The sequence below is a fragment of the Quercus robur genome, chromosome 2, assembly GCF_932294415.1.
Source record: "Quercus robur chromosome 2, dhQueRobu3.1, whole genome shotgun sequence".
NCBI lineage: Eukaryota > Viridiplantae > Streptophyta > Magnoliopsida > Fagales > Fagaceae > Quercus > Quercus robur.
Genome location: NC_065535.1, coordinates 96,169,040 through 96,184,545, shown reverse-complemented (window position 1 = coordinate 96,184,545; position 15,506 = coordinate 96,169,040). Strand labels below are relative to the sequence as shown.

General features: G+C 35.5%; 1 protein-coding gene across 12 annotated transcripts in view; it reads right to left on the bottom strand.

The window, feature by feature from the left end:
- LOC126716049 (uncharacterized) overlaps positions 1–15,506 on the bottom strand; it is a 120,077-nt gene that overhangs the window by 26,655 nt on the left and 77,916 nt on the right. For 2 of the 12 annotated variants that reach the window (XM_050416965.1, XM_050416964.1), the window contains exon 2: positions 15,028–15,107. In XM_050416965.1, the coding sequence (XP_050272922.1) occupies positions 15,028–15,102 (75 nt within the window). In that variant the 5' untranslated portion in view covers positions 15,103–15,107. Of the gene's footprint in view, positions 1–3,386; positions 3,883–4,817; positions 5,113–5,857; positions 6,786–6,979; positions 7,042–7,111; positions 7,185–7,436; positions 7,505–7,580; positions 7,763–9,347; positions 9,493–9,592; positions 9,632–9,844; positions 9,901–10,033; positions 10,149–10,235; positions 10,340–10,419; positions 10,535–10,636; positions 10,708–11,721; positions 11,822–12,267; positions 12,339–12,427; positions 12,485–12,849; positions 12,955–13,670; positions 13,794–15,027; positions 15,108–15,506 lie in introns of those variants that run through there. The other 10 variants (XM_050416967.1, XM_050416966.1, XM_050416979.1 and 7 more) reach the window with 10 other exon arrangements.

Sequence of the window (15,506 nt, the reverse complement as noted above, 5' to 3'; positions counted from 1 at the left end):
TTCTCCTTCCGCATCTACTCTAGCATACACAACATGGTATAACACATCACGTTGCTAATAATATATATTTTAACATGGTATCAAAGCCAAACTTCGTTCTTGGCATCAAACAAACATCTCTACATAGCAAAGAAGATTCTCACGTGCATACCACCATCTGAAGTCACATATGTTTATCTGCTGGATCTAGACTCCATGGCATCTTGTAGCCGCCATGGCTTTGTGCTGTGTCAAAATCCCCAACCAAGAAAACCGTGATTTACTTTTCAAATCTATGCACATTAAGCCTTCGCCTGTCGAAACCGACCACACAAACGTGCTCCTCAGCCTCCCTTGAGGAAAACCCAAAAATCCGGTCAACTGAAAACTAGTCACGCGCCTCCACGCGCCGCAGTTAGCTCTGAAATATCTCCCACGCGCCACATCGGAATCCTCACTCGCAGATCATCTTTAGTGACAGACGCCGCCATGTTGGCCTCCACATCCACCGATCTACAGAACCCGAGATTCAGGCCTCCATCCGAGCTCACATGCGCCACCACGCGCCTCCCTAGTTTCGGGACTCTCCTCCAATCGCCGGAGACTACTCGCACACGCCACACGCGCCGAAAACTACTGCTGATGTCATCCGACGTCACTGGATGACGTCATCACTCCACGTCAACAGCCATGCAAGCACCTCCACATCAGCCCTAGTCCACGTCAGCGACATGTCATAGGATGACGTCAGTGGCTCTGCTGCCCCATCCGTGACTCGACCCGGAAACCCGGAACCGACCCAGACCAGTATCCATTGACTATGACCATGGACCAGTTGACTTTGACTTTTTACGTTGACCTTTGACCAAAAGTCAAAATTTCCGACAGGGTCTATCTTGCTCAATTTTTCGCGTAGATTCCAATTTTGACCTCCGTTTCTTCATTTGAAGCTCCAAAATTGGTCAATTGGCACATTCTTCATTGTGGTTTCTTCAAATGCATTCTTCAAGGCATCTCCAAGTGATCTTCTCATGCTTATCCAACCTCAAGCCTTCATCAAGCTTCCATCTTGAGTTTGAGGGAAGGTGTTAGAGATATATATTAGACATATTAGCCTAATGTAATAGGCCTAAGCCCAGTCCTGCTTGTACTAGTAGTCTAGGGTTTAGTCGCCTATATATACTCATGTTAGGGTTCATTGTAACACAGGTTATTGTACTACACTCTTATACATAATAAAGATGTAGCCCTTAAGAGATTCCTCCGTGGATGTAGGCCGACAAGACTGAACCACGTAACACTCATGTTCTCAGTGTTCCTATTCTATATTTCTCCTTCCACATCTACTCTAGCATACACAACATGGTATAACACATCACGTTGCTAATAATATATATTTTAACACTTTTAATGAATGATGTTTATTATGGACCTGATTTGTGGGAAAAATCAGATTATAATATATATATCTTATTGCGTGATGTTGTTAGGTATTAGTTTACTTGGAAAACAACAAGATGGTGAGGAATAGTTTGTGCAATTGAAGAAGATGGTCTACACAAATTAATTTTGTGCGGTTTCCATTCACCATTTCTAAAATATTTTCATTGACAAATTAGAAACAAATTGTTATTTCTTTGTCATGTGATGTTCCTTTGAGTGATTGTTTTAAGTGTTTACGAATATTTTATTTTGGTTTTTGTCTTCCTCATCTCATTAGTGTTTTCATTTGAATTTTTAAGAAAATAAATTCATTATTGTATTAATAAAATCATTTACTTATTATTTATTCATTATTCACATTTTGGTTTAATTTATGACAACATTTACACAATTTTTTATTTCAAAAATTTTCCTCTACCTTTTTTTTTACCATTTGGACTTGTACACTAGCGTGTTTTTTTTTTCTTAATTTATTTATTTAAGGAAAAAGATTTACGATGAACATGTATAAGGCTGCAACTAACATTTCTGCTTGTATATTATGTAAAAGAGTTACAATTATCATGTATAAGACTAACAATGTAGCTCAATCAAAGACCACTTTTCACCTCTCAATTCACATACCAATTCCATGTAATGATAAAATTAAGAAAACTGCTACGTACGGAATACCTTTTACAACAAATCTTAAGTGACAAGTTGTTATTGACTGTAATTGATGAGCAAAAAAAAACAATAACGACTTACCACCTAAGATTTATTGGGAAAATGTTTTGGACGTAATATTTCTCAAAAATCAAAGGAGTGAGTCTCACATTTTAATTGATCCTATCAAAAGATATCCTAAACCTCTTTTTGTTTTGTAGAAAATAACTTCCAGCCAAAAAAATGAATGTGTCATTGAAGTTCATTCGGCACGTCTATCAAGCTTGATACAGGCATATGAGGTGCATTGCTTGATGCTTGCAAGGTCCACCGTAACATATAGAATATAGATTGGTGAATATGTGTCATATAATCTCTATGAATTGGATCATGGAGGCAGTTCCATATGTGGAAAAGACTAACATATATGCATGAGTAAGTAAGTGAGGTGGGATTGCAGTGAGTAGAACAATGACGAAATTACACAGAGATTAACACGGACAGAGCCTCACATGAACGGGAAGACGGGTATATTTACGGTTGCTCTTAACGTAATTTTTCAGTTTTAGTTTTGGTTTTGTTTACAATTCTCATAATCAAATATCAGAGCCAAACAAGGAAATTTATAAATGGTGGGATTTTAAATAGAATAATTTACAAGCCTCTAAATAGTGATGGAACCTGATTTAAATCCCAGTCCTTTTGATGTAAGTGTAAGTGTGTGACTAGCTCTTTTGAACATATAAAACCAGTGAGAATCAATAGAATGTAGTATAATACAAATCAATCAATATATATTAACAGGAGAAGTCTCATGTGGAAAAGCATGAGGTTTTACCAAGTAGCACATTTTTCGGAACTCTCTCATTTAGGCTTCTTTCTCATCAAAGTATAAAAACATAGACCTCATGTGAGAGACCATGAGATTCTTTCAAGTAGCACATTCCTTGAAACTCTCTTGTTTAGGCTTCCACCTCACCACTCTTTACATATTGTGGATTATAAATAAAATTCTTTTAACAGAATATTACTATTTTCACTAAGTGTTTAACATATCACTATCATTCTTCAATAACATAAACGTGACATCATACAAAAAAATTAACAATGATATTACAAAAAAAAAAAATAATAATAATAATAATACTAACTCCAATGCATTGAAGAAACAAAAACTATGATTAAAAAAACAATCAACTTAATTATTAGTTACACCACATAATAACTAATTTCTAATTAATATGACATTTACTCTATACAAATTCTCCATCCCCCTTAATTTTGTATTACATCATTAATTTAAAATAAATCTCATCATATTATCACAACACTACTTCATGTTATTACTTAAAATATTTTGAATATATATTTTATATAATCTTCTCACATAGCAGCTTACAGAATTATCTACACATATGCGTGGGCCCATTGCTAGTACATCAAATAGCTGTCTCAACTTAGATTCAAGGTGCTATATAGTATATACAACAATCAAATGGACTGATTTACAGGCCTCTGGATAGTTGTGGAAACCTGACTTAAATCCCAACCTTAGTCAAGGCGAACTCATATAAAGCCTGTAAAAGACTTCTAGACTTTCCCTCTTCAGGCAACTTTAAAAGGCAAGCAACTTTTGAGAACCCACAACGGTGCACAAACATAGAATCTTCCTTCACTTCTTGTCTCACCTCTGCGTCAAGAAGGTTTGGTCTCGTTAGTGCCCACTGCATGGCCCATATGGCCAAAGGGCGCATGTAACATATAGATCTGTATTGGTCCTTGTTGTTCCAAGCTTCCGGAGTTTGAAAAGAATAACTGTGCACAAAATGGTAACTTGTTAATAATCTATAAGAAGGAAATTTAGGTATCACCTAAATGAATTAACCAACAGTTTAACTAAAAAATTCTTCCAAGAATAAACTGGGCAAAAAGTGTCTTGAATGACATCATGAATATCCAGTTTTGTGTTGTATTTCAGAATCAAGAAAAGATCAAATGGTTTGAGCAAGTGCCCTACATCTTTAAAAAATATATATATATATATATATATGGTACTAATAAACAAAGATGTGAATTGCAAGCAACCATTTAGGTTTTCTTTTCTTCTTTCCTCTCACTTTTTAACTTCTATACTTTTGCCTATTTCTTGCCAGATAAGATGTCCTGACCTCAAGGTGACAGCACAGAGCACGATTTATGTAAAAAAGTTCATATGGGCTATAGTTTTGAATAATGGGATTAAAATTATTACTACGAATGGTTCAAAATGAAACTCTAAGCCAAAGGAAATATTATCAAGAAAATAAGCAAATAGCAGGCTAAATCCACATCCTTTCTTTTTTGATGAAAATGCCCTCACGCTTTTGGCTCTTGTAAATAAAGATATAGTTATATAAAGTTGCATAAGTGATATGATTTTATCAGGCCGCAAAGTCAAAGAAAATATCAATTTGATTTAGGCAAACTATTGAATCTACCAACAGTTAATGATATAGATTTGCACGAAAATTTGTACAAGATTGACAATTATATATATATATTGCAAGGAGGGGGGGGGGGGGGGGTGGGGGGAGTAATAGGAATATAGGATTAACCAAGCATCCTTATCAAAAACAAGGAAAACGAAATGAGCAAAGTTCACTTCTGTTTGATGCGACAAACAGTCATAATAGCTTTTGGTTATTAATCTTGAGCTGCTTGAGTTAATAAAACAAACTAATTCTAGAAGAAAAGGCAAACAGAGAGCTAACTCACCCAAGTCCTTCTTTAGACCATGCAGCTTCGTAGACTCCAAATGCAGTCTGAAATGCCATATCAATCATATCTTCATGGATCATTGCTGCAGCAACAGCATATGTGACTCCAGACCATATTTCTCTTGATTGCATGGATGACATGTCAACATTCCCATCAGGTAACATCCCATTGACAGCTCCCCACCTTCCATTCTTCCACTTTAAGACATTGTAATTAAAGACCTTTTCTAGTGCACTTTTGGCCTTGTCTTCGTCAACAATTGGTAAAAGACCGCATGCTCTAGCATACCTACAGAGTTAATACGAAGAAACTTCTAATCCACCACCATTGTTACTGAAAGAAATAAAATAACCGTGCATGACACGGTACAGAAAAAAAAAATCTAAAATAAAATTAAAAAAAAAAAGACCATTTTAAGATCAAGAGTATGGACACTTTAGTTCTCCAACTTTTTTTTAAAAAAATACAAAAATTAGTTTTTACAAAATACAACAATAAATCCACAGTCCCAAAATTTTGGAGTTGGCTGCTAGTAGAGGATACCCCAACTTGTGTCTGTAAGGGTTCTATTCATAATAAGGTGACTAAATTTTATGCTAGCTGTCAGCCTACAACCACCCCCCTCCTTTTCTGGGCTTAGGACTGGCAATGAACAAAATATATGACACAAAGCACCGACATAGGTGGAGTTATGCACCTGTATATGTATTTCTATAAAAAATATAACATAGGCTCAAGATAAATCCAGAAATTGTCCCACATGGAGACTATTGTAAGCATAATGTATACTAAAAACCATTTGGTACACATGCTAAAGATATTTCCCTGGCCTTGGATAAGAAAATTCAAAGGATTTTATCCTGATTTTAAAAGCAAAAATTGGATAAGCAAGCACAATGCATGCGCATGCACACACACGCACACGTACACGCACACGCATAAGCAAGCATAAATTGAAAGAACCATTCTTAATGTTCTTGAAGAATATGATATGAAAAAAAATATCTAGAAAATTGCTACAATCACAACATACCATTGTCCAGCTAATTGATCAGCTTGAACGGATGAACTTGAACTTCTGCCACTGCTGTCATAATTGAAGTAAGAACCATTCCATAATTTATCATACGCGGCTTTTGCTTTCTGAAACTTAAACCAAAAGTAATCCTCAGATGCCTTATCACCTACTTCACGTGCCATGGCAGATGTAGCCTGCAAGGCTGCCACCCACAACCCTCCACTGTATGCACTCACACCAGAGACAGACCATGTATCATAAGTTTGATCAGGGAAGCCTTCGTTCTCAATCATCCCATCTCCATCCTTGTCAAATTGTTCCATATAAGCCATTGCAACATAAACAGAGGGCCAAACAGCTTGTGCAAAATTCTTATCACCTGTGGCAACCACATCCCTATAAACTTGAAGGACAAATTTTGAATTCAAGTCTTTCCACCTGTCAGTGTTATAAAGGCTATAAGCATTTACTTCAAACCATGGGTCATTCATTCCAATATCATGAGGAACAGCTCCAAGCACCTTTCTACCAACCCACTCTCCATCACATAAAATTTTCATCCTACTGGGATCATGCATCATTACTGCCGCTGCAAAGTCTCTTTGGATGCTAAGTTCAAGTTTTGGAAAAAGCATGACTAATGCAAAAGATGAGTAGAAATGGACATCGTAAGTGTTCCACATGTGATATTCAATACCTTCAAGATAAAGGAATTGCCCAATGTTTTCTTCTCCTTTCTGAAGAAGATTTGGCCCAAATGCAGAGTTTGATGAAGTTGTGGTGTGGATTTGATCAAGTACTGAAGTCATCCTTTCAAGAATATCACTAGCGGTATCATTTTGATGGGGTACATCAATTATGTCTTTCAAACCTGGCCTGGAATTATCAAGGGAAAACTTCTTTTGTACAATGCTTGCTAAATTATGAACCGGCGGTGATCCATCTGCAAAAATAAAAACTAACTTGTGGTTACTTACTTGAGTCAACAATCACAAAAACGTTATTGATACAACACCACCCAAGTCTTAGTCCCAAAACTTTGGTGTTGGCTAAGCTTTAATAGAATAGAGTAAACCTCATGCAAACAGGATGTGCACACAATGCTGTCCTAAAACATAAAGACAAGCTCCACAATACCTGTCCAAATTGTCCCCCCTGAATTAAGATAATAGAGCTCATTGAAGAGAGTTATAGGGTACCTGTAGAAAACCATCAGAATAAGTTAGAACCTGACTATACATGCACAACAAATAACACGTCAAAACTCACCATTCAGGAAACCTCTTGTCTTCAAGAATAGGTCTTTGCCATGCATCTATCTGGGACTCCCAATGGCCATTCTCTATATTCAGAAAGAATAAAACAAAAATAAGGGCATTGAAGTAACAATTTCTTCACAATAAAAACAATTTATTTTGTGTCTTAGCACTCCCTATCAATCAAAAATCTTATGAACGTATGGGCATTATGGCCAACTTTATTACATATGAGTTGAACTATAGTTTATATTCTTGCTTTCAAACATGGAGTAAAACTTTAAAATCCTAGAGTTGAAACAAATCATCAATGTACAACACACACACTGGAACATTACCAAGAATAGCATAATGTGCAATCTTTGCAGCAGCATCCCCACGGGTACCATAGAATTTAGTGTAACGCCTGTTGATAAAAATTTTCAACAAATAGATAACTTTTTGAAATGTGATATTTCTCAAACAAAATTTTGGCTAGCTACCTGTAATAAGTTTTTCCACTCGAAAAGTTTACTTCAGGGCAGTCCCATGCCAATGAAAATGTTACAGAACGTACTGCATTCGAAGGAATTGTAAGAGAAGCAGCAATGGCTGCCCCAATAGATGATCCTGGTTCTGAAGGCACTGACGTTTCCATGGAACTAAGGCGGTCAAAGGAACCATACTGTTAGAAAAGAAATACACATATCAAGTTATGTGAGAAATGAAGATGAATCTATTTCTTTTTATGCATAACAGAAGAGAAATAAAGATAGGTCAGATTCCTTTGAGGAAATTTGATGCCGGATGGCTAGGTTGAAAAATAGAGATAAAGGGAAAAGAAAAAAAGAAAAGACAAATTGTACTATTCACTACCTAGAATCTGCCTAACTTCAGCACCCATGTTGCTTGCAATCACCACCAAACTTAGAAAAACTTCTCAAATGAAAAAAAAAAAATTTATTTCAAATTTCAATGCTTCAAGCCATTCTTGGAGCCTCTCTTTACTAGGCATCAAGAAGTACATCAAGCCTCAGTTACATTCCATAAAATCATGAACAACATTAAATTCAAAATTCAATAGTAAAACTCTAGAAAAGTATGAAATTCAAAATTCAAAAAAATTAAATCTGAGATTTCAAACAAAATTTAAATAAAAAATAATTTTGGTTGTGCTCCCAGCATCAAAATATAAACATCATCATGTACCGAACACCCTCCCCACCAAAAACAACAACAACAAAAGAAAACAAAAAACAAACCTTAAGACTGAAAATGTCCCTCTGACAGTGGGACGGGAGAGGCAAAACTACCAAAGGTGAAAACACAAAGAAAATTCTTTTTAAAATAGTTGTTAAATGATTATTTCATCTATACGCAACTTCAGATTTTGAGATCAATGTTATTTATCAAATCTCACTTAGACAGTAAAAGTTTCATATTCTTAAGGCATAATGCCAAATCTTATAGTTTCTGATCTACAAACCCAATTGTCAGATTTGACTGAAATTGTAATTTAGCTAAACCAAGTGCAACAAGTCTAGTCCAACCCAATTAAGGACACATGTGGATATGACCAAAGAGCAAGACAAAAGCCAAGATAGTTAAATAGTTACAAAGTAGTTGTTCAATAGTTGGTTAAAAGGACAATCTTGAGCTTTTTTCTTGATACTTGCAGTGTAAGATCCCTAGTATAAATACTAGGAGCTATGTAATCAGTCTTATATTGAACATTGATACAAATTCCTCTATTTCCCCTCTAGGCTCTCTACTTAATCCCCTTTCCTCTTCTTTGGAGGCTGGCTACCTCAAAGAAAGTCAAATCCCACTTGATTCCCACACTTTTTTTCAACCAAAATCATCAAGATATGTTATTCTTCTTCAAGCTCATGATAATCATAGATAAAAAGGTGAAAAGAAGATGATTGGTTCAGGTAAATAAAAAAGAGATAAGACAGCCAATCTGTCACCAAGAAAAAGCCAGGCAATATTAATTAATCAGGTTACAATCTGCTGAAACCAAAATCCTTCGTGAGTTGTGAATACATAGTAGGATTAAAACTTAAAAGCCTGGCACGAATGTGCAAATGTAGGAAACTGATGAGATGTCTTTTATTTTATTTTATTTTTTATTTTGGTAAGGAAGGGAAACTTTCTAAAGAAGAGCCCTATAGACTTGTCTCACGCCAGTAAAACCTACAGACAACTGACTACGCCCACCAGAACCTTTCTAATGGAATGTGCATGTAAAATGTGGGAAGTTTACCAACCTCCTTGATTTCCTGCCACATGTCTTTTGCAGTGATACCCTGAGAGTTACCGGATATCACAAAGTAAGGGCACTTAGAGACATGAACACCATCAGTCTCCTCTGCTGCAATTGCAAAAGTCACAGGTGGGCGTTCATTTGCAGTCCTGTAGTGGCATGTGAGGGGTATTGCACGGAGAGTATTAGAACATATACCATATAATGATTGAACTGATCAAACAAAGGGAAGATTTGAAAAGAGCGTACTTGTGATGTAGAAGTACACCATGCACACCATCCTTCATCCTAGCAGAATAAATAATCTTATGGGTTAGCATAAACAATTGGCATGCTATAAAATAGATAAGCAATCTTCACACACACGTATGCTGGCACAAATATCTAATCCTTCACAAACAAACACAAGGACGCATATGTATCTAATTATAATTTCAAAAATCAATAAAAGAAAAGGTAAGATATATAAAGAAGAAGTCAAGCAAATGACAAGTTTCTTACATTATTTTTGAATTGAAGTGCTGACCAGAAAATTCAGAAAGCCCCCCAACAGAATTCTAAAATGGCATTGACAAGAAGATTTTGCATTAGTTTTAATGACTTCTGGCACATCAGATTCTTTTCAGGAATCTACATAAAATATACTTGGTAACTCCAAGAAGGAAAAAGCTTTAAAGAAATACAACTAACATATGTATGGAACCAAAGGACATAAATTTGAAAGTGATGAACACATGAAAAGGAGACATACTGCCCATGTGAAAAGCAAGGTAACATCTGCAGCAGTCTTTCCAGAATTGTACAGCTGAAGAAAATTAAAACCACAACTCAATACTGAGGCTAACTATATATCTGATATAGAAAACCATGTATCTAATAGATCCTTTCCTACCGTGAAAGTAAAAACTGATACAGGGAAGCTGCTCTCCTTGTAATTATGGGGGATAACAGGTGAAATTTGACGACAAACCATTTTAAGTTCCGGATCAGGTTCTCCTGGATTTAAAAAGAACCGGGTGACCAATGCATGAGACAAATTATCCATCATAAAGATCATTGTAGACTGAGAAGTATACCACTAAACGATTACCCTCATATACAGTCCATGACCTTGGGAATAAAGCATGATACGTAGAGTTGCCTCCATTCAGATTCCAGTCCCAAGATCCAATCCCTGAAACATCAGTTTCTCTGTGGAAGACATAGTATTCAGTAAGTTCAAGCACAAATGAAATGAAGCTCTCAAGAATTTCTGAAGCATTCAAATTAACAGTGCAGCTAATAATTGCTTACTTAAGCACCTCTGGGCTCCCTGGGCACAACACTGTTGAATATTTTTCACCACTTGAGCGCTTAACAAAAACCTGCACAGGTATTTGTATTCCAAATTTTGCAGAAACTTGATAATAACCAATGAAAGATACTAATGATAACAGATGTTCCGTTCTTCATTTTATTTCCATCCAATGAAAGATCAACTGTAATATCAACTATAGAAAATAGAAACAAAAATTGATCTAAGTAACATTAAGTGCTTCAATGAGCTTTTCATCAAAGACACATCCCAACATTTTCTGATCAACCATTGAAAGTCTTTGACCATTTCCCACCATCTAGGGTCACATATCCTGTATATTGTATAAATTTCTCATAGCCATGGATGACATCATCCTTCATATTTCTTTGTAAAACGTGTAAACTAGGACCAAATCAGCCACGTGCATTTTATTTAAAGATAATATCAGAACTAAATTCCAAACCAAAGATCCATAAAAAAAAGATGTGTTAAAAGTCTCCTTTAATTTCTTTGTTTCGACAACAATCAAGCCTTGGTTCCAAAATTTTGGTATCACCTATGGTCCTATGGACCCTCAACAAACTAGTAAAAATTGACCACAAGAACTCTTTACTGCCATTCTATTCTATCCGGTGTCATACTCTTTGTTACTTCCGTAATTTACGTGTCCTATTTTACTACTTCTAGTAATGTTATTTTTTGTTTTCCTCTCTCTTTTTGTTTCCTCAACTTAAATGAACTTACTCTTTCTCATTGCTGCATAAATCACTCTACTTTGAACAAAGTAAAACTTTAAACCTATTTCTTAAAAGTTCAAAAACAGATTAAAACAGTTGAATCTGTCCTCAAAAGCATTATGATAATAGCTGTTTTAGGATAAATGGACCAGATAGGGCCAAGGAATGCCTCAACATATCACCTCTTTAGTTAAATTGGGAAGACAGATACGGCATTGCAATTTGACAGCTACACAAGGTCTCTAACACTCGAAAAAACATAGCCCTAGATAAAGTAATATTTATAATATCTCCTTCAACATATCAATGATAAAAAACTTCAACAATATATTCATTGAACTTACCGAAAATTGATTTGCTAAAACTGGTTTCTCTTCACATTTTCTAGGGAATAGTTGCCAGCGCTGAAACTCACCTCTGTAACTCCTTCCTATGCTGCCTGAGCTGAACATTATATTTTTACAAGAGATGATTATGTTCTAAAACTCACTAAAAAGAAGCAATATACAATAATTTGGGTAAGATCCGAAAGTTTTCAGCTGGTTATAATTAGTAAAGATAATGCCAAACAATGTGAGGAAATATTCTCAGCTTCACATTTTTTTCACATAAACTTCTTTTTAATTGGTCAACTACAAATGCACCTGGTGGCTCTTAAACCCATAACCTCACCCTCAAACTTACTTTTACAAGGGGAGAAGGTGCCATTTGAGCTAGAGCTCATTGGCATTTTCTTCACATAAAGTTATATAATGTTCAATAATAAATATCTTCTACTAGAAACACAAATGTCTAGTATATGTATTAAAGAATGTATAATATGTATGGCTTTTTTGTTACATTATATAGTAATAAACATCTATCATGAGTGATTAAGATTGAACACATACCCTATACCACCTAAGGGAATGCCATGACAAGAAGTTACAAGGCGTTTAGCAAATAGATTGATAGCAACCCCCTGCAAAGAGAACAGAAAGATGCTCAAGGATCCCTTACCATAACCAATGCACGAATACAAGCTGGATAGGTAAAAAGAAAGAAAGTTACATTTCCTTTAGCAGCCTCTTCTCGGACATGGTGCCACATCCGAAATAATATTGGAGCCTACCAAATATAACAAACAATATAGTTGGCACCCATGAAACCATAATAAAGGGGCTAAGGTCCTAATGTTCGTGAATTTGTCATGTGATTCTGATGCATCAGCAAGACCATGGTAAGGATGCAGAAATATAAGCAAGTTAAAAATATCTGTGAAGGAAACCATAAGCACATACATACACAACAGATATGTGTGCATGTGTATTGTATGTATGTAGATCTGCATGTATGTGTTTGTGTGTATATGTCCTTAGGCCTTTCAAAAAAGCAATTAACACATTTATATGCTTGATTATATAAAATAAGAGAAGCAAAGGATTTTAAGGGTCCAAAGAGAAAAGGTATTAAATCTAAATCTGTGAGCATACCATCTGAACTCTCTCTTTCAAACTTAGAGTGAACTCAGAAAGGGCACTTCCCTCACTGTTTAACTTTCGCTGCCAGGTCAGTAATGCAGGTTTACCAGGGTCAACCTTAGACAAACAAAAGAAAAAAATATTAGACAAGCAATAAAGGGTTTGAAACATCGAGCTCAAAACAATTGTCAATTAGAGTCGTATCACAAAATATTGAAAAAGAATACTTGACTACTTTTTGTAATCTTAAAAGTAGTTGTGTCATCCATAGTTTTCATAACTGGACCAGCTAGTTCAACTGGGTTCACCAGAAACCGGAGGCCAAGCTGGTTTTTTCTACCAGTTTAGGGGAGTGTGTTTTGGAAAAAATTTGATAAAATGCACCCGTGGGAACTCGAATGTGTCTTTATGTCACAAACTATTATATTTATTTTATGTAATTGAATTAATAATTTTTATTTTGTCATGGTTTGACCTCGGTTGAAACCCAACCTCTACCTTTTCCAGTTCTTTGAATGCTCTGGATTTCAAAACTGTGGTGTCATCTACTGCATCAACGATTATGCTAAAAAGATTTCAGAGATCAACTTAGAAAATGATAACTTGATGGCAAAGCCCACCTATCATGCCAATTACATCCATAAACGCATTACTTGTTGCAACAATGTCTTTACATACGTCTCTAGAACATTTTTTTTTTTTTTTTTTGATAAGTAAGAATGTTATATATACGAATGGCTACTCTATGCAAGAAAAACATAGAGCAAACCCAGAAGATACAAGAAGGAAACAAAGAAAAAGCAAAAAAGAAAACCAATCCACAGATTACTTACAAAGAGAAAGAGAGCTAATGAAACAAGGGAGAGAATCACTAGTCATGAGTCCCCAAGCCCGAGACCATTCTAGAACATAACCCATAGCAGTTGGATTTTGCAGCTGAATTAATTGGAACAGACCTATGATCCCCCAGAAGGATTAGCAACTTGGAGACTATAATTCTTATAAAAAAAACCATTGCAAGGTGATTTATGAAAGATTTCTAAATAAATAAAACCTCCATAGTATGGTTTAAACAGATTTAAAGAGAACCTTTGCAACTCTTTCAGAGACAACAAACATCTTTGATGTCTAAAATGCTGAACTTTTCTGGATAAAATTGCATATGAAAAACCAGAACCCTATGAAGCTGACTAAGGATAGAGATGGTAATCTGCACAGCAAAATCCAAGTAAAATACACTTTTGTACTTGTATCTACTTCTACTATTTATAATGGCCCATCCCTTCATTCAATGGAGTAGATGCCCAAGCACTTGATTTAGCCATGACTTGCTACTCACATATTTAAAAGCCTAAATTTCAGGGTTGATGTAGTTATTTCCACTGATGTGAAGATGATTTATAGCATCCCCCCCCCCCCCCCCCTCCAAAACAAGAGAGAGAGAGAGAGAAAGAGAGGTGAAGATGAAAGGATAGAGGAGCAGCAAAAAGTAAATACAAAGACAATTAGCTCTACCTCAACTTCAAGACCCATCGGGTGCATGTGTAATTTACCAATCAAAAGAAAAGGTAAATATAAACATTGTATGCAAAAAAAGGCATTCAACAATCGGCCAAGTATGGGATAAACCATATCTCTGCCAACAAAAAAGATGGGATTGATTATCTGCCCTCTTGTAATGTAGTTAAAATTTTATGTTAAGTTAATAAAAGTATGTGCTACCACCTGTATATTTCAGTGTTGTTTACTTAACAGTACTCATGCCTAGGGGTAATTCTATACTCATTTGTTCTGAAAACTTACAGAATTATAGATAGCAGACAATAAAGTTAAATAAGTAATAAATAATCAAAATGACAGAAAAAATGCCTAAGGTTTGCTGATTTCTCTCTCTATAGACATAACTAGCATCATTACTAATATAGAATAAGCTATACTCATTAGCTTACAACCAAAGGCAGAAAGACAAGAAAGGAATTTCTACCGCTGAGTACAACACATCTAAATGTTGCAGCAGTTTAGAAAGTAGGCAGAAAAGCTAATTAAAAAGCTTGACAACTATAAACAGAAATCACCTCACCTTTTCAAGAACAGTATACACGATTTAAACCTTTCAAACATATAGAGAAAGTTCCATTGTAGTCCTTAGAAAGTAAAAGGGAGAAGCTGTCTCAGTATATAACCAAGTACCTTATTAGTTGAAGACTTAGAAAGTTCCCTCTCTTCTTCAACGAGACCATTTCCCAACTCCTTCCCCTCAAACATCTTTCCTGTATTAAACAAAGAACAACCACATCAGGCCATTTGCATTTTATATAATTCATCACACGCTTCACATTCTTTTGAAGCCCATTTGGTTACCAAGAAGTCAGAAGACAAGGGTATAAGCATAGAAATCTACAAACATTCTAACCCATATGTACAAAATTCCAATTCTCTTTTCCTTTCTCCATTGTCTCATAAACCACAAATAGCATTATAATTTCTTTCCCAAATCAATTACTACAATATTTCATAGGCTGAACAGTTGTGGATGGCCTCTAGTTATAAACTTAAAACTATCATTATAATACGTGTGAACTAGTTTGATTTTGTACAGCGCACTTCCCATGAACAAAAATGCATACTTTCAGACACACAAATACCCACAAACACTAACACATACATAC